The sequence below is a fragment of the Ambystoma mexicanum genome, chromosome 9, assembly GCF_040938575.1.
Source record: "Ambystoma mexicanum isolate Mex_15411 chromosome 9, UKY_AmexF1_1, whole genome shotgun sequence".
Classification (NCBI taxonomy): domain Eukaryota; kingdom Metazoa; phylum Chordata; class Amphibia; order Caudata; family Ambystomatidae; genus Ambystoma; species Ambystoma mexicanum.
The window spans coordinates 522814161-522842104 of record NC_090931.1 but is presented as its reverse complement, the minus strand read 5'-3'; the positions used below and the strand labels follow the sequence as shown (position 1 = coordinate 522842104).

At 46.9% G+C, this 27944-nt stretch overlaps 1 protein-coding gene across 4 annotated transcripts in view; it reads left to right on the top strand.

The window, feature by feature from the left end:
* The window catches only part of APPBP2 (amyloid beta precursor protein binding protein 2), a 1587742-nt gene that overhangs the window by 1058001 nt on the left and 501797 nt on the right, over positions 1-27944 (top strand). For all 4 annotated transcript variants that reach the window (XM_069615072.1, XM_069615071.1, XM_069615073.1 and 1 more), the window contains one exon: positions 21009-21094. In XM_069615072.1, the coding sequence (XP_069471173.1) occupies positions 21009-21094 (86 nt within the window). The remainder of the gene's footprint in view (positions 1-21008; positions 21095-27944) is intronic.

Here is a 27944-nt window from a genome sequence, read left to right as displayed (position 1 = left end):
CATCCTACTAGTTGTCCGTGTTAACTCCTTTCTTCTAAGACAATATTAGTGCACAAGGATATTTTTGCTCCGTTTCTCTGTAGGTTCATAAACTCCTCTTTTCGAACTGGCAGTATTGCACTCTCTATAAGAAATGTAGCATTCACGCCACTTCTAAAAAAGGCTGGTTTGGACCCCAGTGATGCAGCCAATCTCTAACAAGCTCTTTTCCCTAAAACAAATTGACGCTACAACTTCAGACTCGTATCTCTAGAATGGGTAATTTACATAAGAAGCAATCCGGCTCCCTTAGCTTCCATGGCACTGAGACCGCATTATTGGACCTACAGACACACGTGCACTCAGGTATGGAGTCGAGTAAGTCAGGGCTGCTGATGCTGTTAGATCTATCGCAGCCTTCGACTTGCTAGACCACAGGATCCTGTTGGATCAGATGGCCACAGTTGGAGGTCTCTCAGTGGAGGCAATAAACTGGCTTCCTCGACGGACACTGTTCATGAGTTCACTGGGTTGAAAGTGCGTCAGAGGCTGAAAACACCACCTGCGCAGTCCCCCATGGGGCATGCCTCTCTGTCCTGCTCTTTAACATTTATTTCATTCCACTGTGCATGGATTTGGAGATTCTGGCCCTTTTTTCTGCAATTATGCAGATGATTTCCAGCTGGCACTGGAGATCAGCAGGGACTACAAAAAAGACCAACAGAAGCTGGACTTGGTCTATCAGACCATAAAGGGCTGGATGTCCACAAACTGGTTATGCCTCAACGCCACCAAGACCGAGCTTATGCTATACGGCCCTCGACAAGCCAGAGACCAGCTGAGTCATCTATATGTCAGTTTCTTGATTTACGGCAGCCAGATCTCAGTGGTGCATGAGGTGAAGACTTTGGGCACCTATCTGGAAGCCAGTTTGGATAGTGGTGCGCACGTAGAAGCAATTGTGAAAGGTACTAACTACCATCTCAGAGTGCTAGGACAAGTTGCCCCACTGGTCTCTGAAGAAAGTCGTAAAAAGCTAGTTAGAGCCGTGATGCTCCCGAGAGTAGATTATTGTAATGCCATCCTAGGGGGCGCTAACAAGACAGACATCCAAAAACTGCAAAAGATCCAGAATGCAGCAGTGCGCATTGTTCATCAGATGAGCCGTACTGAGCCTACATCTGCGGCCAGGAAGAAACTGCACTGGCTGCCTGTCTCAGAAGGGTTCAGTTCAAGCTGTTGACCACCTGCCACAAATGTGTTTTTGGTGATGCCCCGGCTAACCTTAAGAATAGGCTGAGCCTTTACCAACCTAAAAGAAACCTTAGATCTGCAAAGACATGTCTTTTAGAAGTATACCGCGTTAAGAGAGCTTGCAGAAATGGTTGTGTCTTTCATGTGCAGGCGGCACAGGCCTGTAATGCTCTACCTGAACACCTACGCAATGAGAAAAACCACCTGGCCTTCAGGAAACGGTTGAAGACTAACATGTTTGTGTAAAAGATAAGATAGCTGCCCGACTTTATCCTTTATTGGTGTCTGGACGCCCTTAGGCTTTGCCGTGTTACAAGTGATTTAACATAACATTCACATGCGACCCTCACACTGACCCCCGCATGACTTGTCTTTTGACTCTTAATGCCACTCACGTGTGCTTTCCAAATCTGAAGATGGCCAACAGGGGAGGAGTTACGGGACGTGTTCCTATTGGCTGTGGGCTGTATGACCCAAAATGACTTTAATAGAGCATGAAAGTGACAACGTTTTCTTTTTAAGTTTAAACTGCTCCGTTACCAACGACTGACTGGGAATATTCACAGCATGTGAACCTATGAAACTAATTCCATAGAATGCCCTTTATCCACCATTTGCATTGATTACCCAGTGAGATGTCATTTACTTAAAGCCCAGTGCATTTTGTATCGAGAGGTGCAATTTAAAACTGAATAAATGTTGATGTAACTTGAATGCAGTCTGTTTTTGTAAACTTAAGCCCCATTAAATAGAATCCAGGCTCATGCAGGTGTAGTATCACACAGGCCATAGTGATGATAAACAATCGTCTGATGTTAAATCATGCGATAAGTTGCCGTCTTGAATCTAGTCATAAACTAGGTATTTGGGCAATGGAAACGAACACTGAAAATTCATCATATTCGTAGAAAATCATGCAGTGTGTTGAACACTTGCAGTCCCTCATCTTGAAATGCACACTTGGACTTGTGTGATGTTACAGGTCAGGGATGCTGTAAAATTGTACATTTTTGCTGGAGAAGGTTAAATCTCCATCTCAAACTTGATGAATTGGAGTAAAACTCAATAGGCTTAGCTTAAAAGCAGTGCACACCCATGTGTATTTAAAGTGACAGACGCGTGCACATGATGACAAATTGTGAAAAGTCCGACATAAGAGATGGACATGAAGACATGTTCTCAATTGGTTCAAGTAATGAAACGCCTGTCCTATCCCTACCTGTGTGATGTGTGAGAAACCTGAGGGTATTCTCCCAAGCAGACCTTGAGAATCCCTTATTAAGGTGGCCAGGGAAGGGCTCACTGTATCGAATCCAAACCCAGGTGGGGACGAGCAAGGGAGGATCACCTGTGTAGGGTATCCCGGGGATGTGCTGAGGGGAATACCCCAGGTGATACACATTATTATACTGGGGGGGAAAAGGAGAGGACGAGATCCCCGAAACTTTTGTATGGTGTACCACATCTGCCTCCTTTCCAAAAAATCTCTTGCCCAGATCCAACGACCCCCCTCTGTACATGACAAATACCTTAGGAACACAAACCCTGTTGCACTCCAATGAGCTCTCCCAGAATCCCTGTTTTCCTGTGTCCTACCCAAATACTCCGTTATTCTTCTCCCCGTCCCTCTGATTTTTATTATCAATACCCCAAATCTGTTGTGACAAAACACTACCCTTCCCTCGATCTCCCCAATTCAATTCACACACCCTACAAAGCTCACCTTTCTGAATTTACCAATCTCCCCCTTACTTATGACACTTTTCCCCCAGTCTACCCTTTAGGATACTTAGAAAATCTCCCTCCCTCTTTTCCAATACAAACACTTCCTCACACCGTGACAGACAACAGACTAACACCAGAGCAGTTTACCTGACTTGTCCCAACACAAGGGTCACGCAGAATCCAGCACTTAACAATAACTGTGCACATCTGACAGCCCTTTCTCTTCCCCACATGGATAAAAGGCAGAGCCCTAGAGCACACTTTAAGCAAAGCCGAACGCACGAGGAAGCAGTTATTCCGGACCAGCAGTTCAAATGGAGCAGAAAGGCGGAGATACCTGGAGGGACGACGCGGAGGGAATTGCCCTTGCCCTGGTCAACTAAGATCCGTGAAGCCTCTGAAAGGGAAATCATAAGATCGGGAAGTCCAGCTGGCATGTGGTGTGACCGGTGTCAACGGCACACAGGGTCCTCTCAAGCTGATAGCCAGAGCAGGGAGAAACGCTTGCTGCCGTGGCGCCGTCCTTGACTCCCGAGAAAAGAAACTCAACAGTTCAGCACAGCTGGTGAGTTGGAGAAAACTGATGGAAACACCTAAATGTGGTGGGCCCAAGGTTGCAGGCGGCAACCTTGTTGAACAAAACTTGTGTAATTGAATATTAAAGAAACCCTAGTAAAGAAGCAGAGTGGTCAGGCGTCGCAGGGTGCTCCTTCGAAGCACTCTTGACTGAAACCCTTTTGGGTTGTGTTATTTTGTTTAAACTATGAAAACCAAGAGGCCTTAGGATAGGCTGTTGTGAAGTGTTAAAGTGGTCCTATGAGGGTCGAGCAAACCCCCTAGTACACTCGAAAGTCTTTGACGCATTGGAGAAAACGGATTGAACTGTGAAACTGGCAATTGTGAACCCGACCGAGGGATGCCTGCGAGTTGAGGGTAAACAGTGATATACCGGTGAACACTGTGATAACAAGTGTGAACCCGGCTGAGGGATGTTCACAATGGATAGTAAGTGAAAAGGACATTAAAACTGTTGAATTACGTTTCTTGAGTGAAAGGCCGTAGTGAACCCGATTGAGGGAGGCCAATGTTGCAAGAACGATCAGAGATCGGCTGAGGGGGATCCAAGGGGCGAAGAGCAATCACCCAACGTGAAAGGATTACCAAAATAACTTTTGTTTGTTGATTGTTTATGGTACAGCAGGCCTTCTAAGGCAAGAGGCTTGTGTAGGAAAGGGACTTGACCCCGGAAGGTCCTGGAATCGTTGAAAGGAACTGTAACCTTCTGCTGGCGAGGCTAAGGAGTGTGCTGTGCACAAAGGTCCTGCCTTGTCCCTTGCTAAGAGACCCCTGCCATACCATCCTGACTTATCATTTGTTGCACACTTCTTTCTTTCTTGAGACCATTGTCTCACACTATTTAGTAACTTAGTTGTAAGGATTGGCAATCATTTTTTTTTTATTTATTTATTTTAGTATAGGCCCTTTTTATTTGACAAGACGCCTCTAGGAGTGCCTTATTATTTTTTGATGGTGGTAGCTTGCTCCCATCTTAGGTTTAGATTAGGTATTTTTCTCACCCATTATACAGTTTAATAAACACCCTTGAACTGTGATCACGTGTCTGTCTTTACCGTTGCCACCATGAGTTCCTTACAGGTGGTGGTTCTGTATGCTATAAAAAAAAAATGGTGTGTGTCCACATGTCTTGCAAAATGACAGTTGTTCTCTGTCCCAAACCTTTTCTGTCTTATTTCCTGACCCTATCTGTAACAAAGAAACATAAATTAGCCTATTGTATCTTGCTCCCCCTTTGCCTTTGCTGGCTGGTGCTTGGCCTGCACCAATTGTATTATTTCAAGTTATTTCTGTGTGGTTCGGCCCTCAGCCTACAGGTACAATTTAAAACCAGTTCTGTTACACTCTCTAAAAGGGGGGGGGGGACTCTTTACCCCACCCATCAAGTTTCTACTTGCTTTTAGTTGCAATATTTGTTCTTGTAGTTCAGTCACTTGTAATTCAGTCACTCGTGTTTCACAATAGGATTTAAACCTTGGGCTCCATGGTCTTTCATGCCCACCTCCCCTGGGTATTTCTAGATTTCTTATCTGATAAATTTTCTCAATCCAGCTAGGACCTTGTTTCTATTGCACTTGGCAAATTATTGTGGTGATACCTTTTGGTTTCTCAGTCTTGTCCTCGCGCTCTGGTTCTTCAGGCAGTGTGGTTTTCGTGGTTCTCTTACCCCCCGTCGTGGGGACTTGGCTACAAGTTCACCTCTCCTGGGCATTTCTATTTTTCTCATCTCTCGATTTGTCCTACGTGGCCAAACTGGTTGTAGGAATAGTATAATGCCCTCACCCTTTCTAGGGTTACTGGGTCACTCTGCCCTCCATGGACTATTCAGTCTTTTTGGCCATATGAATGATGGTGTTCTCACCCCTCCAGGGGTAATGGGTGCCTCAGCCTGTTGTGGGCTATTCGGCCTTGCTGGACGTATGCATGATCTAATGTCCTCTCCCCTTTCTGGAATGACGTTGAGCATCCGCCCTTTCCTCCGAATCGTCTGCGTTCCTGTGTTGTGGCAAAATTGTTTATCGAAGGAAACTGTGGCTCCTGTCGCTGCGGAGCCATAAAGCATGGTTGTCTGCTCTTTTGCAGCTGACCCTCGATTTGGGATCATTGCTCATGAGTGCCATTCCTTTGCGTCTTGGGCCGCTCGGTATCATGCTTTAGGGGAACTGGGATCGTCTGCCACTTGGCCCTCCAGGGATTGGTAGTGCTCCGCTGTCTACAGGATTCCTCCACCCACCACGTTTCTGATGTGGTCCTGCCTCCAGGATCGAGCGATCCAACATTACAGCGCAGGTTTCCACTGCCGGCAGGCTGGCTCAGGTTCACGCTTTCCTCGTAGGAAAGTTCCTTAGTCTTTTTACGTTTTCCTTCAAAAGAGGAAACCGGATTGCTTCTGTATCGCCTGAACAATGGTCAACCAAGTTCAGTCTGCAGCCAAGCCAGTTAAAGGACCCTTTTCACATTTTAAATCTGGTTCAATCCCCATATAACCCATAAACAAGGAAGATTTAGTCTCAAGGGGAGGTGTAGTCATAACCTTACTTGCCACTTCGGGGGCTTCACCCCAGTGAGATCCTGCTTGCCCAGTCCCCCAGGGAGTAGAATGAGTAGCGGGTTCACCTCCGTAGTATCCAATGGCGTGGCTCCCCCTTGAGAAGGGACGAATTCCATTGATTCATAACTTTCTACACATGTTCAGACAAAGCTGCACAAGCATATTCTGAAAAGAATGCACACTCGTGTTCAGAGAAGAGCACACTATTCTGATAAGGTTATTTTTCTAATTTAAACCAGTAGGAGTCAGTTGTATTCGGTTATTGCCTATATGATCTGCCAATAAATTCACAAGCCAAACCTTATATATGGGAATTAGGTTGAATGAATATGTTTTTAAATGTTTGTTCAAGTAACTTTTGTCAGATACCATACTTGTTTTGAGACTCAAGAATACCAAATCTTTTTAGATAAATGCCTATACAGGCAAATAAGCTGCAATGTTATTTGTATTTATTAAATTTGCATATATTGCTTTACGCCAAAGCGCTTTACAAAAGGATAACAAATACAACAAGCATTACATAACAATTGAATCAAGACCCAGAAAACAGTATAAGGAGCAGTTTACATAAGTGATGTTGTTAAGCATGAGTGGAGAAGGGCCACAGTGAGAGAAGCAGTAGGCGGGGTGTAATGTGGAAAAGACAGTTATCAAACTATTTTGCCTAAATAGAAGGAATCATAGGAGAAGTGTGTTTAAAATGCCTAGTATATTTTAGAGTTTAACGTATACATAGAATTGGGATTTCAAATAAATATTTTTGTGAGAATCTATACTGAGGCAGGGAAAATTAATTATAGGCAGGGACAATTCATTTTGTTAATTACTTTTTAGAACTTCATTATAGTGATTTCCACAGTAAAGCTGGTGATCACTTTAGTTGAAATTGGCTCTATTCTTTTCAACACATTTTGTTTTTTTTGTCTGTTTTTCTTGCCCAGGATTGTGGGGAAGGGATGTATATGAGGGACATGAAATTGTCATGTCCCTTTTATGGGAATCCAGAATTAAAACATGTCACAATAAAATATATTGCAAATGTTTGTTCTAAACACTACTAAATGTTCTGCTAAAGGAGGTATTTAGAATGTATTAAGTTGAAACTCCCAGTCTTCTTCCTTTATTCGGAAACTAATGCAGAAAGAGCTCTCAAACATTTTAACGGCTCATACCATTACAATCTTACTTGAAGGAAACCCTTACTTGCCCACTACTGTATGGTAGTGCACTGATGGGAATAAAGGAAATTAGTAGTTCAACTATGCACTGAACAGTAGACTATATCCTTCACTGTTATTTAATTTTTACTTTTACTTGAAGTTTAGGATACTCTTTCATTTAGCTTTGATTTGACTGATGACCTGAGTTTTTGGAAGTAAGTAAAGCCCTTTTCTTTACTTCCATTACTTTGTTCTAATTTTTATGGGCGAACTGATCAGTCAGTAACACTTAGTACTGAGAAACTGGCTCCCTCTATAGATTTCTTGTATTTTATTTTAACTGCGCACATCACCCTAAAGTGAAGTACAGATAGGATACTTTGTATTTTTATTTTGTGGCTTTTTGGTTACAAATGTAATATGTCCAGGGTGGGCTGGTGGCAGCAGATATGTTTCATCTGTGTTTTGAACGTTTATCTCGTGTATCTTTGCAATTACCACCTGTTTTTGGCCATATTGTTCTTTGGCCGCCTTCCTGCTTTCTCGTTGTCCTGAATTGCCATACACAGAATTCTCTTTCCTGTTGCTGATTTCCCAAGGGGGTGGTCTGTTTGTGGCTGGATATGGAGGTTTGGACTGTCTGGTCGCAGTCCACATCTAGTTGCCTGAATGTGTGTTGCAGGGCATGAATGGATAGCCACTGCTATTTATTTATTGTATTTGTTCATAGCGCCCAGACCCAGAGGTATCGTGGCGCTAGATGTACGTAGTTGAGATTCGAAGGAAAGCAGTATGGTGCTTACAATACAAATTGGCAGTTGAGTCATAAAATGAGGTAGTTGCATTACAACTATAGAATGTTAAAACACACAGACAAGGGTAGTTGCATTTTCTTCATAGTGTGCGTCAGGTTCAGAGTAGGTAGGGCAATACAGATGTTACAGATATTGTTGAACAATGCGGTTTTGACTTGCATAGGTAGGTTTGCCTTGAATTTGCTGAGGAAGGTCATTCCAGAGCGTGGGTGCGATGGTGGTGAAACAGGCGCCCCCTGCTCTCCTTCTGTGAATCTAGGTATGTTCAAAGCCGATGTGGTGGAGAAGCAGAGGTTACACATATTGTGTTTCTTGGTGTTACGGTTGATGAGGTAAGGGGGTGGGGGCATTGCTGTGTAGGCAGTGGCGAGTGATGGCAAGGGGTTTGAAGTCGATGCAGGCTTTGATGGCGAGCCAATGTGCCTCCCGTCTGATGTGGGAGAATTGGTCAGAACGCTTCAAACCCGAAACTGCTCTGAGGGCGTTATTTTGGAGCAGTTCAAGTTTATTGATGTTTTTGATTGCGGTGCCAGCTAGGATTGCATTGCAGTAGTCAGGATTGCTACCTATGATGGCTCTGGCTAAGGTAAGACAGTTGTTAGGTGTAAGGAATTTCCTAGAGAGGTTTATAAGTGTGGTCGAATAGGAGGCAGAAGAGGCAATGTCATTGACATGTTTTTGCAGATTCAGTTCAGTGGCCAGGTAAACGCCTAGCGTTTTCATATGGGCAGAGACGGATGGTGTTGCCATCTATCCAAAAGGAAGAGAATGCAGGACTGAGGCGTTTTAGGCGATGAGGGGAATCCCACAATGAGGAGCACAGTTTTTCCATCATTCAGGCAGAGATGGGTGGCAATCCAAGCCTGTATGATGCTGAAGATGTAACTGATGTTGGCAGAGTCGGGGTCATGGTCGCTGGTGATTTTGAGTACCTGCGTGTCATCAGCAAAGTTGGTGTATGGGATGTTAAGGCTGTCTAGGTGGTCAACGAGGGGTTTGGTAAACATGTTGTAGACGGTAGGTGTGAGGCAGGATCTTTGTGGCACACCATAGGAGACATGTATGGGGTCTGCAGATTCAGAGCCTGCAAAGACCCTGGTGGATCAGCCAGATAAAAATGATTGGATCCATAAGGTGGCTTCAGAGGTAGGTGGAAGGTGGTGGTGAGGTGTGTAGAGGATTTCGTGATCTACTAGGCCAAAAGCTGCAGAGAGGTCGAGCAATAGGAGGATGGCGAGCTCGCCTTTATCCCTAATGTGGTCGAGCTGAATCTTGAGTTCAAAGAGAGCAGATTCAGTGCTGTCTGGATCTGAAGCCTGATTGTCAGGAACCTAATAAATTGTGTCTTTCAAGGTTTAATTGCAGTTGTGAATAGGCGGTCAGGTCCAGGATTTTGAGGAGGTATGGCACGGTGGTGATGGGGCGGTAGTTGGTAGGGATAGTCCAGGCAAGAGTCTGTTTTTTCAGGAGGGGCGTGACCCATGCTTGTTTGATGGCACTGGGAATGGAATTGGATTTAAAGGACGCATTGATGAAGCTGGCTGTAGTATGGGCCAGGGGTTCTGCGCACATTTTGACAATGTGCGCTGGGCAGGTGTCGCCGACACAATTTGAGGCTTTTAGGTGTTGAATGGTAGTGAGGAAATCAAGAGGGGAGACGGTGGAGAATTGAAACTAGGAAGGAGGGGTTGAAGATGTCGAGGTGCTGGCCGGTGGCGGGGTGCTAGGGGTGGAAGAAGTGATTTAAAAAAATAAAAAATGTATGAATGACTTTGTCCCTTAGTCTCTGTGTTTTGTTGTCTAAGGAAGATTGGATTATGGTGCACCAGGCTTTATCTTTAGGGAAGTTGTCGGAAGGGGGTATTGGGATTCAAGCTCTCTAAGGATTTTGAATAGTTCTTTGATGTTGGAACATGCATTAGAGATTCTGGTGTTGAAGATGTTGACTTTAGTGTCAATGATGACTAGTTTGTATGTGTTGGCTGCGCAATGGAAGGTTGCTTTGTTGGCAGGAGTAGGGTTTTTTTCTCCAAAGGAGTTCTAAGGTGCGTTTCTTATTCTGGAGGGAGGCAAGGTCATCATGTACCAATAGTGGATTGTTTTTTTTACTGGAGGTAATTTTGAAGGGTGTGTTCGTCAAGGACGGAGAGCAAGGCGGAGTTGCAGGATGCAAGGATGGCTACGGGGGAGAGTTGTTAGGGGCTGACTTGAGGGAGACTAAGATGGATAGGGTAAGTAGCTCGGCTGTGAGCTTACGGGTGTGCCTGGTGGTAAATAAAATCATAAAAAATCCTGATGCCTCCAATTTTGCACTTGTCATTTCTAGTCGTCTAGATCTAAGATCACGAGATTTAATCCCCATCTCGCACTCTTTTATATAATAGTGCTGGTTGCCCCACTCCCATCCTCCCCCCCCCCCCTTCCATCTGTCAGGCTGTTGGTGACCAAAAAAACAACTCACACCAAGCCAGACTGCCCTCCAGTCAGGTAGCACGTCCATCATCGCCTGTGGCTAGATATCCCACACGACACCTCCCCCTACCCCCCGGCTCCCCACCGGTGGGGTCTGGGTGTCCCAACAGAGCACCAGATCAGCTTTCCACCCTGTGTCCAAGAGAACAGGACCACCGTTCAAGCATTTCCATTAGTTCTGTCTTGCCCTGATTGGCAAGCTGACAAACCTTTTTCCCCAGAAAACCGTCCCCTGTGTACCAGTATCTCCCTACGGTTTGGGAAGGCAGTTGCCACTCGGGCTCTTCGAGCTTTAATTTACCCTGTTATTTCCTGGTGGTGATGCGGCAGGGTTTGCTGGTGGCATGGGTAGTCATGGTGATGGTAGTCGGGAGAAGGGGATCAGTGAGTGATCAAAGGAAGGGGACCAGGGGGGGTTAACTTGGAGGGGGGTGTTGCATGGGAGAATCCAGTCAAGAATTGTTCCTTTGTTATGGGTTGGAGAGCAGACAAGTTGAGAGAAATGCATCTCTTCAAGGGTGGAAGTGAGGGCGGAGGCTTTGTGATTGGAGGGGTCATTGTAGGCTAGGTTGATATTGCCTAGAAGAATGAATTTGATATTGGGCTTGAGGAGGGGTATGTCTGTTTCTGGATTACCAGAGTGGGGAGGGTTGGCGATAGATTAGAAGTAAGTTGATGGTAGTTTGGGGGAGGATTCAAGTTTGGCCAGAAGGATTTCGCAGCCTGGTAGTTGTTGCAGAGGTGAGGCCCTGATGGGGATAGTGGATTTATGTATGAGGGCTACACCACCCTCTTTGCCGTCTAGCAGGATGGAATATCTAGTGGGAATGGCGAGGGAGAGGATGGGGCCGGAAGCATCACGTAGCTAGGTTTCAGTTAAGGCTAAAAGGTCTTGGTTAGTTTCAGATAGGAGGCCATGGATGTCAGGGGGATGAGTGCAGATGGAGCGTACATTAATCAAAGCATAGGCGAGGGTATTGGGAGTGGATTTTTTCTGTGGTATGGCTAAGTTGGAGAAGGGCTAAGAGGAGAGTTAGGGGAGGAAGTGACGTGGTCGATTTAGGGAGGGGGAGGCCATTTGGTTTGAGTTTTTGGGTGGAGAGGTTGTGGGTTCTGGAGCAGAGTCTGTATAGATGGGCAGGACCTACACATGATAATGTGGGTTCTGGAGTAGAGGAGAGGGGTTGGCTGAGTGTTTGCACTCAAATTGGAGGAGGTGTGGCTGGTTGGAGGTGGTGTGTGACTTGGGGCTGGTGTCGCTAGTACGTATGCATGAGCCCTTAGCAGGTTGGCTGAGTGTATGTGGGCTTGTGCGTTGTCCGTCTGGCGATGCCTATCCATGAGGGTAATAGGGAAGGATTGAGGTGGGCTTTGTCCTGTCTTGGGGTGGGTGTTATCCTGTGGATATGCTTGTAGGAGGGAATAGTATATTGAGGCACGGTGTGTGGTTTGGGGTGGTGTGGTGGTGTAAGTGCATGGCAAGTGTGATCAGTAGGAGGCTTATGTCTATGGATCTGCTATGGATTAACAGTGCTGTGTTTGAGGAATGAGTGGGGCTTTGGGTGCGAGTTTGTTGTGGGTCAAGGTGTGGTAGGGGGCTGACATGTGGGAGCCCTGACAGAGCGTGCTAAGGCAGGTGGTATGATGCATTAGGTAGTTGATGACCGTTCAGGCGCATGTGCAGAATTGAGAGCTCTGTTGAGCTGTGATGTGGGGCTAGGGGTAGCTGCAGCATGAGACACCAGTAGGAGTTTAGGGGCTGTATGGGCAGGCGAGGTTGGAGCAGCCTGCGGGCAAGTCATTGCCGTGTTATTGAGAGATTGTGCACTGATGGTTGGATCGAGTGGAATGGGAGGGGCGTCGTGGGACTGGTGGAGATGTGGCACATTGGAAATCTGACAGCATAGTGCTTGCAAATGATCGTTGCCAAGATGGGAGGAACGAAGGAGCTTGGATGCGGAATGATACGGTGAGGCATGAGTGCGGGGATGGGGCACTGGGGACAGAGACTGTGCTGGGACGCGTGGATGTTTCTGAGTAAGGGAGCTGGTAAGCATGTGCCGGTGAGTAGTGTTGTCGAGGTACGGCGTGTGTGTAGTTTCTTTCTGGCTGCATTGTGAGAGCGGCTTGTAGGCATGGAGAAGCCTGTGGTATCCGTAGCTGGCTAGTTTCAATGGTGCAGATTCTTACCATTGGTGGACCTGGGCGAGCTTTCAGTCTAAATCTTAGATTAAAGGGAAACTCCTGGAACCATTTATCAGATCCTTGTTGGAGCCAAGACCCCTACAAAAGAAGTACAGTCGCTGACAAGCCTAGGAGGACCTTTGCAGCTGTCAAGATACACAATAATGGGAAGAAGGTCGACACTCTCCTCCGAACCACAGAAGCCGAATGAAGTCGACCCTCCCACCGTGGTTGGCACAGGTACCTGATATCTATAATAGACAGGACACCACGTGGCAGCCAGTGGGGGGGAAGAGGGTTAGGGAGAGGTTGTGGACAGGGTAGGGAGGTTTAGGGACACCGGATAGAGGGTAAGGGAAAACCTAGGTTGGATAGGACTGGGGGAAGCACAGGGAAAAAACCTACTCTTATTAATAACTTGTAACACCATAACATGAAATGCTTTGATCACTTGATACCATATGCAGTAGTACTACTTGTTACCTATAAACATATACCTTGAGAACACCTTATTACATGTACCTGACTCTATGACATAAAACAGAAAGCATTGTAAGCAGGATGAAACATACAATGGGAATGTTCCCATGATGAAAGACATAACGCGTGACCCCCTGGGCTGGCTAATGCAACACTTACAAACAAGAACATGAACAGTACTTCACATATAAGCATAGCGTTTTGCCAAAAATGCACTCTTTCAGCATTAACCTAGAAATGTGCTAAGTGCTTGTTTAGTAATTTTCTCCACTTGCATAGAGTTAGCAGTCAATACCTGTTGGCAGTAATGTTGGGGATAATACATACATTCACACAACCCAGAACACAAGTTTGGTGCATCCAAAATGGGAGCTGCCCCAACCCTAACAAGCCTCAAGTCCTTCTGATAACGTGCTCGTGGTCAGCGTGTGCATTTTCAAAAGAAATAAAGCCCTTCCTGCACTTATCTTAGGTCCTGGAGGCTCCAGAGCCTTCCTGGACGATGCTTGCAGTAGCCCGTAGCAGCCGCCGTGATACTTCCTCTCAAGGCTGCAAACCTGCTCACGCCCAACGCCTCTGCATTCCTGCAATTTCCATGAACGAGCGGCTCCTGACTTCTCCGACGCAGCTTCGTTCTCCGAATCCAAAATAAGCCACACCTGCCGTGCGTAGTGGGGCCTTCATAAACAGTTGATAATCAGGATCAGCTGGCCCACGCCCGCACGGCAGTAAACTACCCAGTCTCCCAAGGGCTGCTGGGAATTGTATTCTTTTAGTGTTTTAGCCCGTTCTGAGCCCCCGAAAAACACGTCTGCCCTTATTCCTAACAGCAGCTGACCAGCATCAAATCCATTGAAGTTCCAATAAAGCCCTGCTCCTCTGCCTGATCACAAGAAGGCCCTTGTCAGTGGTTTGACCCCTGTTTTTTTTTATTTTTTTTTATTTTTTAAGAACAACCAGTCTAGACCCCTGCTCGAGGTTATATTCCTTCTGAGCCTTCATAAGTGCCCCTGGACCAACCAGTGAACTGAACAGCTCTCTCCTGGGTGACCACATGCCGCTGTTGCCATTCCAAGTGAATTCTTGGAACTTCAACTTCTGTTACAATTAGCTTGCTCCTACTTTTTTTGCCGCCTTATCCCAATGGAAGCCATGGAAAGTCTGCTCCATTGTTCACCATCAACGCCTAACGCCGCCTGGTCACTGTGACGCCCATTTCAATCCTTATTCTTTGCTCCCTTGTGGTTTTCTGAGTTTGCCTGATCTGCACAGGTTTTCGTCATTTCTTCCCAAAAGTGTTGAGCTGGAACATGCCTGGAACCGAGATTCAAGCACTCGGACCGACCAAAAGTAAATCACACGTCTGAAATTGACCTCTCCACCCACAAATTCCCAACAGAACCTGGAACCTCAGCAGTGACCACTGGGGAAATTGAAGTAAAGTGGGTGGAAGTAAGTTAACACACCTGTTTCGCCCCTCTCCATCCTTCCCCCCATCTTCCATAGGGTAACATGGGCGTAAAAGGCATGTCCCTGTCTCTTTCCTGACCTAGATTGATGGTGATCTGGTCAAAGATCCTCTCCTGGCAGTTCCATGCAATAATGACCCTGCAAAAAACATTGCCGGGCAAAAAAGTCAGCAAAAAATGCCTGTTTTTTGCGGGGACATAATTACATTTAACATTTGGGGGGGGGACCCTTGCAGCCCCAACCCCCTTTTTTTTTCTTTTCTTTTTCTTCAAGGGGTGTGGGGGACACCCCCGCTCCCCTTGACCCCATATATATGGTCACCATATATGTCACCATGACCTTTTTCCAGCGACCATATGTATGGGGAAGATACTACTTGATACCCTCCTGGCCCTACCCTAGTATAGTGGGTTTGACAGTTTCTTACCTGAACTTTCCTTAAATATGGGGAATTTTGAACCGCAACCACTGGCATCTTCCAATTAAATAGTAAATCTACCTGAAAAGTATAACTCTGGAAATCATGACTTTAGGACCTCAATCCATTTTAGGGCTGGATTTGCTATGTATTAGGGAATTATTCTGGTGTTGCTCTGAATTTGTTCTACTGTGGTCTATGCATCTGACTACTTACTTGTATTGCGCTGGTCTTGCCTCATACACTTTTTTACCTTCTCCTAAGGGTGGGTGTATATATGTATTTTGTAGTAATTGTAAGACAATATTTGCCTAGAGGGTTCATTGCTTTGTGCGCATTATAAAGGACTAATAAATCATTATATATTTGTGTATTTTCTAACTAGAATTGTGTTGCTTTGTGTGGACACATTGTAGCCATAGATAACTCTCACACCCTCTCCGAAGTCTAAACCTTATTGCTCTGATTGATTTAGCTAGACTTCAGTTTCTTTCCTGTATATACCATAGCATATTGGGGGTGGATTTTGGAAATCCTTTTAAACAGGTAATTGATTGGTTCCCATTTTAATAACATTCACCCAGGGTCTCGAAAAAGTTGAAGACCTTATGAATGAAAAAAGCCTCACACACCTCTTCTCCTAACCAGTGATTTTTGACGAGACATTGCATCTGAAAAACGTAGTCATCCACAAGCCCTAAACATAACTTGTACTTTCTTTTTACTTGAGTAGAATATACTGTTGGCGGAAGTGCTGTGGTGAAGTGCTGTCTAGCTGTCTCCTGACTCCAAGCTCCTGCTGGACCACGCTTTCAACTATATTTAGGGTCATTAAATTGGGTATGGACTTGATATAACCCAATCAAAGTCATTGTATAGTAAGGAAATACCAACGAGTATTTTAATACATTGTATTTGTCCCTTTTTACAGTATATACCTCTATTGGCCCCTCCCCTTAATCATAATTCTACAAAAACAGCGGACGCGCGCTGTTGGCGGAAGTGCTGTGGTGAAGTGCTGTCTTGCTGGGTGCGGGAGCACGAGGATATACTTATTTCAATGTGCATAGCAGCGTTAGCTTTTCGTCTTTCGTAAATTGCATATACAAAAACTCTGAACAACGTATGCATAATTCAATTGTTTATTAATTTGGTATATGTTAAAACCATATTCGCTAGTTTCTAACATGCCGTCAGTTAAAGAAATACGGAAATGTAATTAACAGTCCTCTGTCATTACGCTAGCGGACACTCCCACCGACTCTAGTGCAGGCAGGCCTCTCCAACAGCTGAGATTGCAGCAGCAATCTGACGAAGCGGAGATGTCGACCCTGTCAACTACAAACAATGTATCTGACTTGGCTAGATGCGAAGGCGTCCCTTCAAATATGCTAGCAAATAATAATAACAAACTATTAGGTGGTGATGCAAATAAAGCGCATGCAAATGAGGAGACTGATGGGCGAAGTGGACCAAGCAGTCAAACACGCTCCCAAGAAAGCTACCGACAAGCTCAATCGCTAGCTTTATTCTCTCCAATGGCTAGGAACTCTATTATCAATCTTGTTTGCCAAGCCTACTCCCAGACGAAAAACAATTACACCTGATCAAACAATGCAGTTAGATTTTAAAAATCTAAATGTTAAACTCGAAATAACATTACAAATCATAAATACGGCTCTATTCTCTATTGTGAAATTAAATGAAACCGTGGGTGATAGATTAAATACATAGACTAAACTCTTACATCAGCTCATTAATTCACAAGTAAAGAATGCAAAAGACGCTGAACAACTAGACACACACAAACACCAAAATAAACAAGAGACTAATCTAATGACTTCTGCACTGGATGTAGTAAAGAATGAGACAAATGAAACTGAAAATATTCTCAAGTCTCCTTTCGAATCAAATATGTAAAGTGGGGAAACCATGCCTTAAAAAAAAAAGCAAAATTTCGGAGACACCGAAAATTAACTGACTTATTCAAAGCAATCAAGACAAAAAAAAACAATAGAACCGCAAACTAAGAAAAGTAAAAATATGAAACTACCACTGTGTCTAAAAACAACTCGCGCCAGTTCTTGCAAACGTTAACAGTGCCTAACTCCAATCTGATAAGGAGAAGAGCCATTGCAAAAAAGTACACAAAACTAGAGCAGGAAAATAGTACGTTACTTAATAAAAGAAAATCGTTAGAAGAAATTCTAGATTATGAACCTCTGAACGCTTTAGTGACAATGTCTGAACAAAATGGAAAAAAAAATTACCATGTCTTCAACTACATCTGTAGTAGCGGGCAACACGAGGTCTGTAGGGAGCAAACCCTTTAATGTACCCCTTCCCAAAAAATTCGATACTGAGGAACAAGATAATATAGGTACAAACCATGAAAGCATGTTGCAAAAAGCAATGCTGCTGACACTTGTGGAGAGAAGAAATGAAATGGCTAAATCAATAGTCTCACTTTTCTCAACCGAAATCGGAACCATTAAGAAATCCAAAGAGATTAGATTTGAATATGACTAATATACACACAGGAAAACCAAAATAAACAAATTGAATACAGTGACAATTTATTACCTATAAATAAGAACATTTCTGGGAAAAAGCATTTACCCAGTGCCAACCAAAAATACTATAGCTTAATCTTGCGCTGTAGACCACCCATTTCCACAGTACGACTTAAACATATCAAAAAAGGTAGCATGTGCTCTTCTCCAGAAAGAACATGGCATGATAACCTGTTCTGGGATGAGAGTTTGCAGCACACGCTTTTTGCTCACTGTACCTTTCACAGATGGGAAATAACCATTTGCATATCAGTCTCTGTCCCTCCCACATGGGCAGTCCGTCACCGAAATGCTATGGCAATTCCTATCTGAACAAGAGTACCAACAGCAACCCCATACACGTGTTTCAGCCTTGTTGGGCCTCATCAGTGAGGTGAAGCTGTGCCTCTCTGTGGGCAACCAGAAGTGGATTTCCTGCTCACTTTGCTCGGAGAGGCACAGCTTCACCTCTCTCGTTTTTTATTTGTTGTTTTTTCTTACCAATCCAGAATGACATCTGGGACGATTTGGAGTATAGCGGTAGTCAAGATCTTGTTGTCTATTAGCTTGCACGTATCTGAGGAACAGTCCATATTGTAATCCCAAATGTGACATAGCACTCTGCTTTTTCTTTTTATACCTCTATTAATTTTAGTGAATGTAATTTGAATGAATTTTAGATTTGCGTACTGAGAGATGTGATTAGATATGACAGTGCAATCATATTGTGAATTGAAATTAGAATTGCTATATTTATCTGTAAATCATTTTAGATATGAAGCCTTCTTTTATCTGTATGTTTGTTAGGGAGAATTCTCCTTCTAGGGCTAATTTCCCTCACTTAGTGAGTCCCCGCACAGCTTTGCTGGATTTCTGGAGTTTATTTTTTCCACCTGGTATGAGTGTACATCCTTTTTCCACTCTTACATGTGTTTTGGCCTATGTGTTTTGGCCTATGTGTTTTTACTCATTGTGTGATCTTGGGCACTGGAGCACACCACTCCAGGTGCCCCTGTTCTTGTATGGATTACACAGCACCTTTAGTGCAGTAACCCAGGGTTGTCTTTAAGGCTTCCCTCTGACTCCATTTCGCTGGGGCTGACTACTGTCCCCCAGAGAAAGGTAAAGTTGCCATTTACTTTGCATAGTCATTTTTACCACAGACCCAGTACACCCCATCTTACATGGAGTACTGGAAAGGGCTAATCTGTACCCCTTTTCTGTCTGTACCTCCCTGAGCATTGTTTCGCTCTTTTAACATTTAGACTTGGCTGGTGGCAGTGGTATCTACCCTAACTTTTCTACCGCGATTATACTAGATAAACGTGGTAATACTTTTGGCTATTTTTGCAGCCTTAAGCATAAACCCGCTTGACCAAATCATCTTTCTGGTTGGGTTTATTCGCCATTTCGTTTTGTGAAAGTCCTTGTTTTACTTTGCGTGGCAAACTAGGTTCGCCTTCTTTGTTCACCGTCTTTTGGCAGGCTTCTGCAGAGAAGCCCTCCTCTTGGCGCCTGGTTGTCTAGGTAGACTGAATGTGGGGAAGGGGTGTAGTCACCCCCTGCACAGGGTATCCTAGGAAACCCAAGTCGCACCTTGCCATGATTGGCTGAGGTGGTTGTCCCGGCTGGACAACCCACCTGCTGCGTGATTGACAGCCAGGCTGTGTGAATGGGGGTTTTGCGCATAAAAGGCAGGCCTCTTGGGGTAGAAGTCAGTCGCCTCTGAAACTACAAGGAACCGAAGAGAAGCGGAGAGAACGACGGCTGCTGCAACTACACCGCCCCGGTGAAGCCCAGTTGCGGTCCGGAGCAATCTACCCTTCAACGACTAAGAGGAGATACAGTCCAGAGTCGTCTTCCCTTGAGCCTGGTGGGGATAACCAGCTCATCTTCTTCAGTCAGAGATCTCTGCTGTGGTCGAAAATCTGTAATGTGGTTGAAACTCTGTAGTGGTCCGGATAGCCACCTGCCGAGCCTCTCCTGTTTTTAAGGAGCGCACCTTTTATTCGTTGTCGCTGCTGCTGGCTTCATCCCTGTGTGGTGCAGACCCCCTTCAGACGTCGTCCTTCACAACGAAGCTCCAGGAATCGTGGGACTGCGGGAAACTAACAGGAACAACTTCCAGGGCACCAGCTGCATCATTGGAATAAGGTACTGTGCTCTACTCAAGGAAACTTGGTGAATCCCTTTTCTTCATCCTCAAGGCTCGCCCTTGTCTTCACTCCTTCTTATAACTCTGGCTTCCGAACATTGACAATATCAAAGTACTTTTGGGCTACGCTGAATCGTGAACTGTCTAACGGTCTGATCTTTGGCAACAGGTCTCCGGTGTCATTTAACCCTGGCTTCGACCCTTTGACTTTTGAACACCTGTTTCTGAGTGTTTCTCAATGCTGTCTGCCTAACCTAAATATTGCCTGTGATTTTTGCCTCCAACTCCCTCCGGGTATCTCAGGTGCTAAGTTTGTTTTTGGCCAGGTAGCATTTCATGTCACGGATATGTGTTTATTGAGTAGACCGAACTGTCAAAAAGTGATTGCAACCGTATCCACGGTATCGTGTTTTATTCATAACACTGGTTCATTTAAACACAGGGACTTACCTTGAGACATACTGTAAAAAAGTGAATTGGTTAGTTGTAGTATATTCAACGTGTGGTTTTGTTTAAAGTTTAATAGAAGTGTTGTGTTTATAACTGATTGTTTAAAAATAAATGTACTTATATTTTTTACCTGAAACCTTGAGTCAGTGTTTGCTTGAGCCACAGTAATTGTGGTCCCTTTTTGTAATCTCTGCTACTGCTCATATACTCTTGAGATAAGCCTGGCTGCTCTGCTACTGCTACCATTATAACTTAGTAGTACAGGCTTGTACCAAAGGTAAAACCTGTATTGCCACCTGTGTGTAGTAGTCCCTAAGGGCACTGCACAGGATTCTGCCTAACAATGTTTTATATTTGTTTCTTATCTGTTCTCTTTTGTAATATATTGTAGATGTAAACATATTTTACTTTGTTTTTGAAAGGTTGTTTGTTCAGCCATATCAAAATAAAAAATAAAAAAATACTTGTGATTGAATAGTGATCTACATTAAAATATATTTATGATTTTATTAGTCTGTTGTAATGAACTACAATAAGTAGTAAACGGGTACTTGTAGAATTATGAACAATAAATCACTTTGTTTGAATGCCCCTTCACACCCACAATAGCCCGTCACAATGCATTGTGACCCAACAAATAAAAGACCTGTATCTCCTGCCTCGTCTGGCCAAATGTTTGTACTTTTCATACTGTTTATTTTAGCCGATACTGTGCTAATGGCGCCCAACATGCTTAACCTTTCCTTCACTTTGATGTATTCCAGATTTCATGCAGAGCGTGCCATAGATATCATCACACACATTCTCCCAGAAGATCATCTTCTCCTGGCTTCTTCCAAGAGGGTCAAAGGTAGTTCTATTTTAAATTCATAATGTTTACGCATGTACATACCAGAAAATGACTTGAGTGTCCGCAGTGAATGTTGTACTTGTAAGGATATCTATTTAAAAAGCACAGAATGAATATACATTTTTGTTTTTAATGGTATTTCCCCAGATTTAGACCCTCATACTCAAATATATTGAGGACACTTTGAGAGCATGTTCCAACAGCTTACCCATAATGTGGCTCTTATTCAAAAAGCATTGTACCTTCTTGTGGGAGGAGGGGCGCCATTGACAATGTTTCAAGAACAGTCTATGTTCTTACAGACTTCAATGATCCTTGGGTTTCCTGTACCCCTAAAATGTACTCTGTATGCAATGGTTCTCTACCTTTTCACTCCTCGGTTATGTCGTTAAAAAAACATGTTCTCCAGCATGGGGTCTGACATGGATTCACATGCTCATGAATATTCCCCGTCGTCAGGCTAGGAAACCTCGGTAAAGAAAAAAATCAGTATCAGTTTCGTTTCTGATCTGTCTTTCTTAGTAGTAATCAATCACTGGTCTCTGGATCGTACTGCCCCCAGCCAATGACTGCCCTCTCCCTAAGCCCCGCCCCTGGCAGCCATCCTCAGATTTTTACTGTATGTTCAATTGTTGGGAGTCCTCGTGCTATAGCTCTCGATCTCTTACTGCGTTTTGCGCTTTTTCAAAGATATTTATCAAATTTTTCGGTTTAATCGAGCCTCAAGCTCCACCGTTTCTACTTCCTATCAACGGGGACCCTTTTCGGATTCATTCACAGCCCCTCAAGGGTGAAGTTTTCGTCGAGTTATGCTTCTTGGAGGATTCCAGAAGTTTCTGTGGCCTACCTCGCGGACGAGAGGAACATGGCCCAGGAGAAGGGAAGCTCGACTCCCGGCAAGCTGTGCAGGATCTGCCCTGGATGCAACCTACAGAATGTGTTCAAGGAGGACGAGCATTCAAAATGCCTTTACTACCTCCACGAGGACAAAACGCACGCGGAGGAGGACTGTGCGTTTTGCATGAACATGTCGGATCGGACTATGAGGGATCGTCGGACCCTTCTCTCCAACTGGCTGGAAGGCAAGAGCCCAGCAGGTGAGAAGAAGTCGTCCGAGCGGTCTTCTAAGTCCTGTGAGGGCACCCCAGTGACGGGGGCCCAACAGAAGACAAAGCACTGCGAGTCCACGGGCACCAGGAGCGCCGAACGGTCAGGCTCCTCGGCTGCCAGGCAGGGCGCACCTTCCCCGACGCCATCAACCGCGAGCCAACGCTATGGCTCGGGGAAGAGAAAATCAGAGAACCCGGCTACGTTTCTGGAGAGGCCCCGGTCGATCTCGAAGGAATAGGCCGAAGGGAAGTGAGGCGGTGACCCTCCCCCTAAGGTGAAGGCCTCAAGCGTGCCCAAGGCGGTGAAGGCCTTGATCCTGGCCAAGGCCTCAATTGAGGGAGTCAATGCGGCCCTGGCAAAGCCTGTGGAGGCTACCCCAGTGGAGGCGACCTCGGGGCCCAGAGTTTCCCCTGCCTCCGCGGAGGGAATCCTCTTTTACGCCCATCAAGAAGACCCCGGTGGAAAAAGAGGGGGGTGCGGGGCGGTGGCCGTTACGAACACAGACACAACCTCTGAGGAGGAACTGACTGAGAATTTGGAAGAGGCCCGGTCCCACGGGAGGAATCCCGACGAGGGGGACGACAAGAGCGAGGGTGGTGACGACGAGGTTCCCGTGGAGGAGGAACAACCATTGCTCCCAGCACGCCCGTCACAGCCCGAGCCGCTAGACAACTCGGCTGCCAATTTTATGGCAATCCAAGCCTTATGCACGGAGATAAGGACGAGACTGCCCCTACCCCCGATGGACGACCCAGCTGAACTGGGTCCGTCTGGAAACCCTCCAAACAAGAGGAGGAGAATTAATCCGGCTTCCCTTCAGCCCTCACAGCCTTCTCAGCCTTTGTCGCCTTTCCCGGTCCTGAGGGATGACACAGGAACAGACACGGCCACGACGGGGACGGATGACGACGGCGGCCACGACGGGACTAACCTCCCGTCTCCGATTCCTCGGGCGTCCCCGCCCGACGAAATTGGCTCCTTCCATGCCATGATTGCCAGGGCGTCCGAGCTCCTTCAGCTCTGTCCCGAAGAAAAGAAGGAAGGCTTCCTCTACCAACGGCGCGAGGCCAAGAGGAAGATGGTCCTTGCGGTGCCGTTGCTTGATGACGTCTGGGACGAGGCACTTGCTCTCCTGAAGAACCCGTCCACGTCGCCTGCCAAAAGGGATCGGTACGAGAAGTAGTACCGGGTCCCCGACGGCGCCCCTTTGTGCCTTCGAGCACAACCGACCCCGGATTCGGTCGTCTCGGCAGTAGCCAAGAAGAAAGCGGGGGGGAGGGGGGGCTTCGGCTAAAACTTCCCCACCGGATGGCGAGGGAAAGAAACTAGATGCCATGAGACGACGAGTCATCTCGTCTGCGGCGACGATGATTAAGGCGGCCAACGCCCTAGCGATTGTGGCCCGCTACGACAGGGAGTTGTGGTACAAGATCGCCCCCCTGTTGGACTTCCTCCCGGACGACAAGAGGGCAGAGGCCTTGGCGATCCTACAGCAGGGTGAGGTGGCGTCAGACCACGCCAATACAGTGGTCACGGACATTGCTGACACCGGTTTCCAGCAGTTGGGCAACAGCGTTTGCCTTCGATGGCGGGGGTGGCTCAAGGCGACTGATTTCCGCCAAGACGTGAAAGCCAAGGTTTTGGACATGCCCTTCGACGAGAACAATCTGTTTGGAAAGACAGTGGATGAGTCACTGCAGGCCATCAAGACCGACACAGAGACGGCTCGGTACTTGAAAGTTCTGCAGCAACGGTGGCCGCCCTTTCAGAACTCTGGAGGCAAGCAAGGTATCTCCAGAGGATTCGGTGGCAGCTCCTCGACGTACCGTCAAGCGGCCCGCTCCTCGTCGCAAGAAGCTTACAGGGTATGAGGCAAGTCAGGTGGATCTCGCTGTTGTCGCCAGGGAGACCAAGGCGGTAAGGCCGCTTCCAATCAATACTGAACCGGCCGTCGCATCAGGCCCCCACCGAAGCACCCCGGTGGGAGGCCGACTGACTAAGTTCGTCAGCGTGTGGAAGTCCATCTCCACCGACCGTTGGGTGCTGGATGCCCAGGCCCACGGGCACACTCTGCACTTTCTAAAGAAGTGCCCCTGAATTCCTCCTGTGGCCAGGAAGGAAAACCACATCCGTCAACTGCTGTTAGAGGTAAGGGCAATGCTCAAGAAAGGAGCCATCGAGCTTGTCTCAAAGAGGCCCCGGAGTATACTCAAGATACTTTCTCGTCAGAAAGAAGATAGGAAGTTGGCGTCCCATCCTGGACTTGCATTGGCTTAACAAATACATCAAGGCACAGAAGTTCCAGATGGTCACCCTCCAGCACGTGCTGGGCAGCTGGAGGAAGGCGACTTCCTATCGTCGTTGGATTTGGAGGATGCGTACTTTCACATCCCCATCCTAAAAGGACACCGAAAGTTTCTCAGGTTCGTAGTCCAAGGACGGCACTACCAGTTCTAGGCCCTCCCATTCGGATTGAAGTCGGTGCCCAGGCTGTTCACCAAGTGCCTAGCACCAGTGGCAGCGCGCCTGCGTGGGATCCATGTCTACCCCTACCTGGACGACTGGCTCATCCGAGCAGGGACAAGTGAGCTCGCCGTCGAACACACAGCAAAGACCGTCCGGCTGCTCACGGACCTGGGATTCTCCATCAACTTCCCCAAATCCCACCTGGTTCCGTCGCAGGTTGCGCTGTTTCTGGGAGCCAAACTCGATACAGTACTGCAGTTGGCCTCGCCGTCGGAGGAAAGGACGCAGGCCATCCTGGGCAAGGTACAGCGCCTGCTTGCCACGGACGTGGCCAGGGTGAGGTCCATCAAGTCCCTTCTCGGGATGATGTCCTCTTGCATCTATCTGGTGCGCATGTGCAGGCTTCGGATGCGTCCTCTGCAGGAGTTCCTCAACGCCCGTTGGATGCAAGCGACGGGCAGCTTCGAGGGCAAGATCTTGCTCAACGAGGTATTCCGCCAAGCAATTCGATGGTGGGGCACCCGCGCGCATCTCGCAGCGGGCACAGACTTTCAGACCCCGGCATACCAGGTGACGGTGATGACAGATGCCTCCCTGGAGGGATGGGGAGCGCACACTGGAGATCTTCACGCGAGAGGCCTTTGGCTCCCGGAGGAGAGGCCGCTCTACATCAACATACTGGAGCTCAGAGCAGTGTTCTGGGCCCTCAGGTCATTCCTCCCGTCTCTCAAGGGCAAGGTGGTGAGGATCTTCACTGACAACACCACCACAATGTTCTACATCCGGAAGCAGGGGGGAACCAGATACCCAGCCCTGTCCACTGAAGCCCAGGATCTGTGGCACTGGGCCATTGCCCTGGGGATGTTTCTTGTGCCTTTTCATCTAGCTGAGATAAAAAAACACCATCGCCGACTCACTCAGCAGGGAGCTGCGCTCGTGCCACGAGTAGGAGCTACACCAGGATCAAGTGGATCAGCTGTTCAGCGATGGGGCAAACCCCAAATTGACCTGTTCTGGACAAACTCCAAGTGGCAGAGGTTCGCCAGCAGGTTCTCCCATCCGAGGAGCATGGGCGATGCTTTCTCGTTCCCCTGGGATGGCCTGTTCCTCTATGCATTCCCTCCGTTGCTGCTCAGACTCATCAACCAACTCAAGAGGTCCCGGTGCAGGATGATCCTCGTCGCACCGGCGTGGCCGAGACCGATATGGTTCCCGGACCTTCTGGACTTGTCAGCGTCCCCATCAGTCAAACTGTCGACGGACGCAGATCTTCTCTCCAGAGAAGGAGGCGCCATTCTTCATCAAGACCCGGAGTCGCTGAACTTGCAGGCCTGGCTCCTGCAGCACTAGAGTTTGGAGGGTACGATATCCCGGCTGGCTGCAGAGAGGTTCTTGCAAAGGCCAGGGCGTCCTCAACTCTCAAGTGCTATGGACACAAGTGGAAGAGGTTCTCTGTCTGGTGCCGTGCACAGAAGATTAACCCTCTACGGATTACAGCCCCTCAAGTGCTACCGTACTTAATGTCGCTGGCCAAAGCTGGACTATCTCATGCTTCCATCAAGATACATCTGGCAGCGATTTCCCGATACACCAGAACTGCAGGACGGTCGTCCCTGTGGTCTCATCGCCTGGTGAAGGAGTTTATGAAAGGACTGTTCTGATCGCTCCCGCTGGTGAAGGATCCAGCCCCGGCGTTGGAGCTCAACGTGGTGCTGACCAGGCTCATGGGCCCGCCATTCGAGCTTTTGCATTCAGCTCTGTCAAAGTTCCTGTCGTGGAAGACAGCGTTCCTTGTGGCCTTCACCTCTGCACGACGCGTGGGAGAGATTCAGACCGGATCCTGCAAACCCCCATACTTGACTTTCCACGAGACGAGGGTGGTGCTGAGGACGCACCCCTCCTTCATGCCCAAGGTGCCGTTGGACTTCCATCTCAACGAGCCCTTGGTGTTACCAGTCTTTTTCCCGTCGCCTTCGTCACCGGCCGAGAGGACTTTGCACTCGCTGGATGTAGCTAGAGCGCTGAAGTTCTACGTGGACCGAACAAAGAGTTTTCGGAAGACATCATAGCTGTTTGTGAACTTTGGACCTGTGAACCAAAGGAAGGTTCTCTCAAAGGCTTCCATTTCCAGATGGCTCTCGGGCTGTATCATGCCCGGCCGTCCGAGAGCCCATTCGACCAGAGCGGTCGCTGCTACCACAGCGTTCTTGTCTGGTGTGCCACATCTGCAGGGCTGCTACAAGGAGGTCGACGCTCACCTTCACGAGATTCTACTGCGTCGACCGGGATTCCAGGGAGGAGTCCAGAGTCGGCCAGGCAGTGCTGCGCAACCTGTTCGCTTAAGGTGAGCCTGGTGAGGAGGTAAGAGCTGCTTAATGTTGAGCCTTGCCACCTCCCGTGGTTGTGCATGTGTGTACTGCTATGTATTCTTATATTCATGAGCATGTGAATCCATGCCAGACCCCATGCAGGAGAAGGAAGTTACTTACCTGTAACTGTTGTTCTCCAGCATGGGTCTGGCATGGATTCACATGCAAACCCTCCCTCCTACCCCTCTGCGGCTCTTCACTTGGTCATACTGCCACTTTACATGCTACCAAATCTGAGGATGGCTGCCAGGGGCGGGTTTTAGGGAGAGGGCAGTCATTGGCTGGGGGCAGTATGACCCAGAGACCAGTGATTGGTTACTACTAAGAAAGACAGATCAGAAACGAAACTGATACTGATTTTTTTCTTTACCGAGGATTCCCAGCCTGACGACGGGGAATATTCATGAGCATGTGAATCCATGCCAGACCCATGCTGGAGAACAACAGTTACAGGTAAGTAACTTGTTCCTTACTAACTTAACAAGTAAACCAATCTGATAATGTCCTTTTCAACTATACTTTGCTTCCGGTTAGGTAAAATAAAAATAGCAACACATAAGAAACAGGGTGTGTTCCCTCCACTGGGGTATTCTGGACAGGTGTTCCCTAGCCCCACTTTTGAATGAATGTGTGTATAGATATTGGTTTCAACATTGTGTTTGGATTTGTTTCAGAAAAGAGGTTCACTTCACCTGCTGCAGCGATGTTAATTTCTCCAGTATGAATGTGTCACAAACCTTGTTGAGCCATTTTTTTTTTTTAAGTAGGGCATCATGTCTGATTTCTTTCTATGGACCAGAGCCATCCGACATGTGTTCAGGAGTGCACTAATTAGCCTGGGAAACACGCTCCTCTATTTGAGCTCCTTGAAGTATTATACTAGGGCACACACAAAGCGTTTTTAG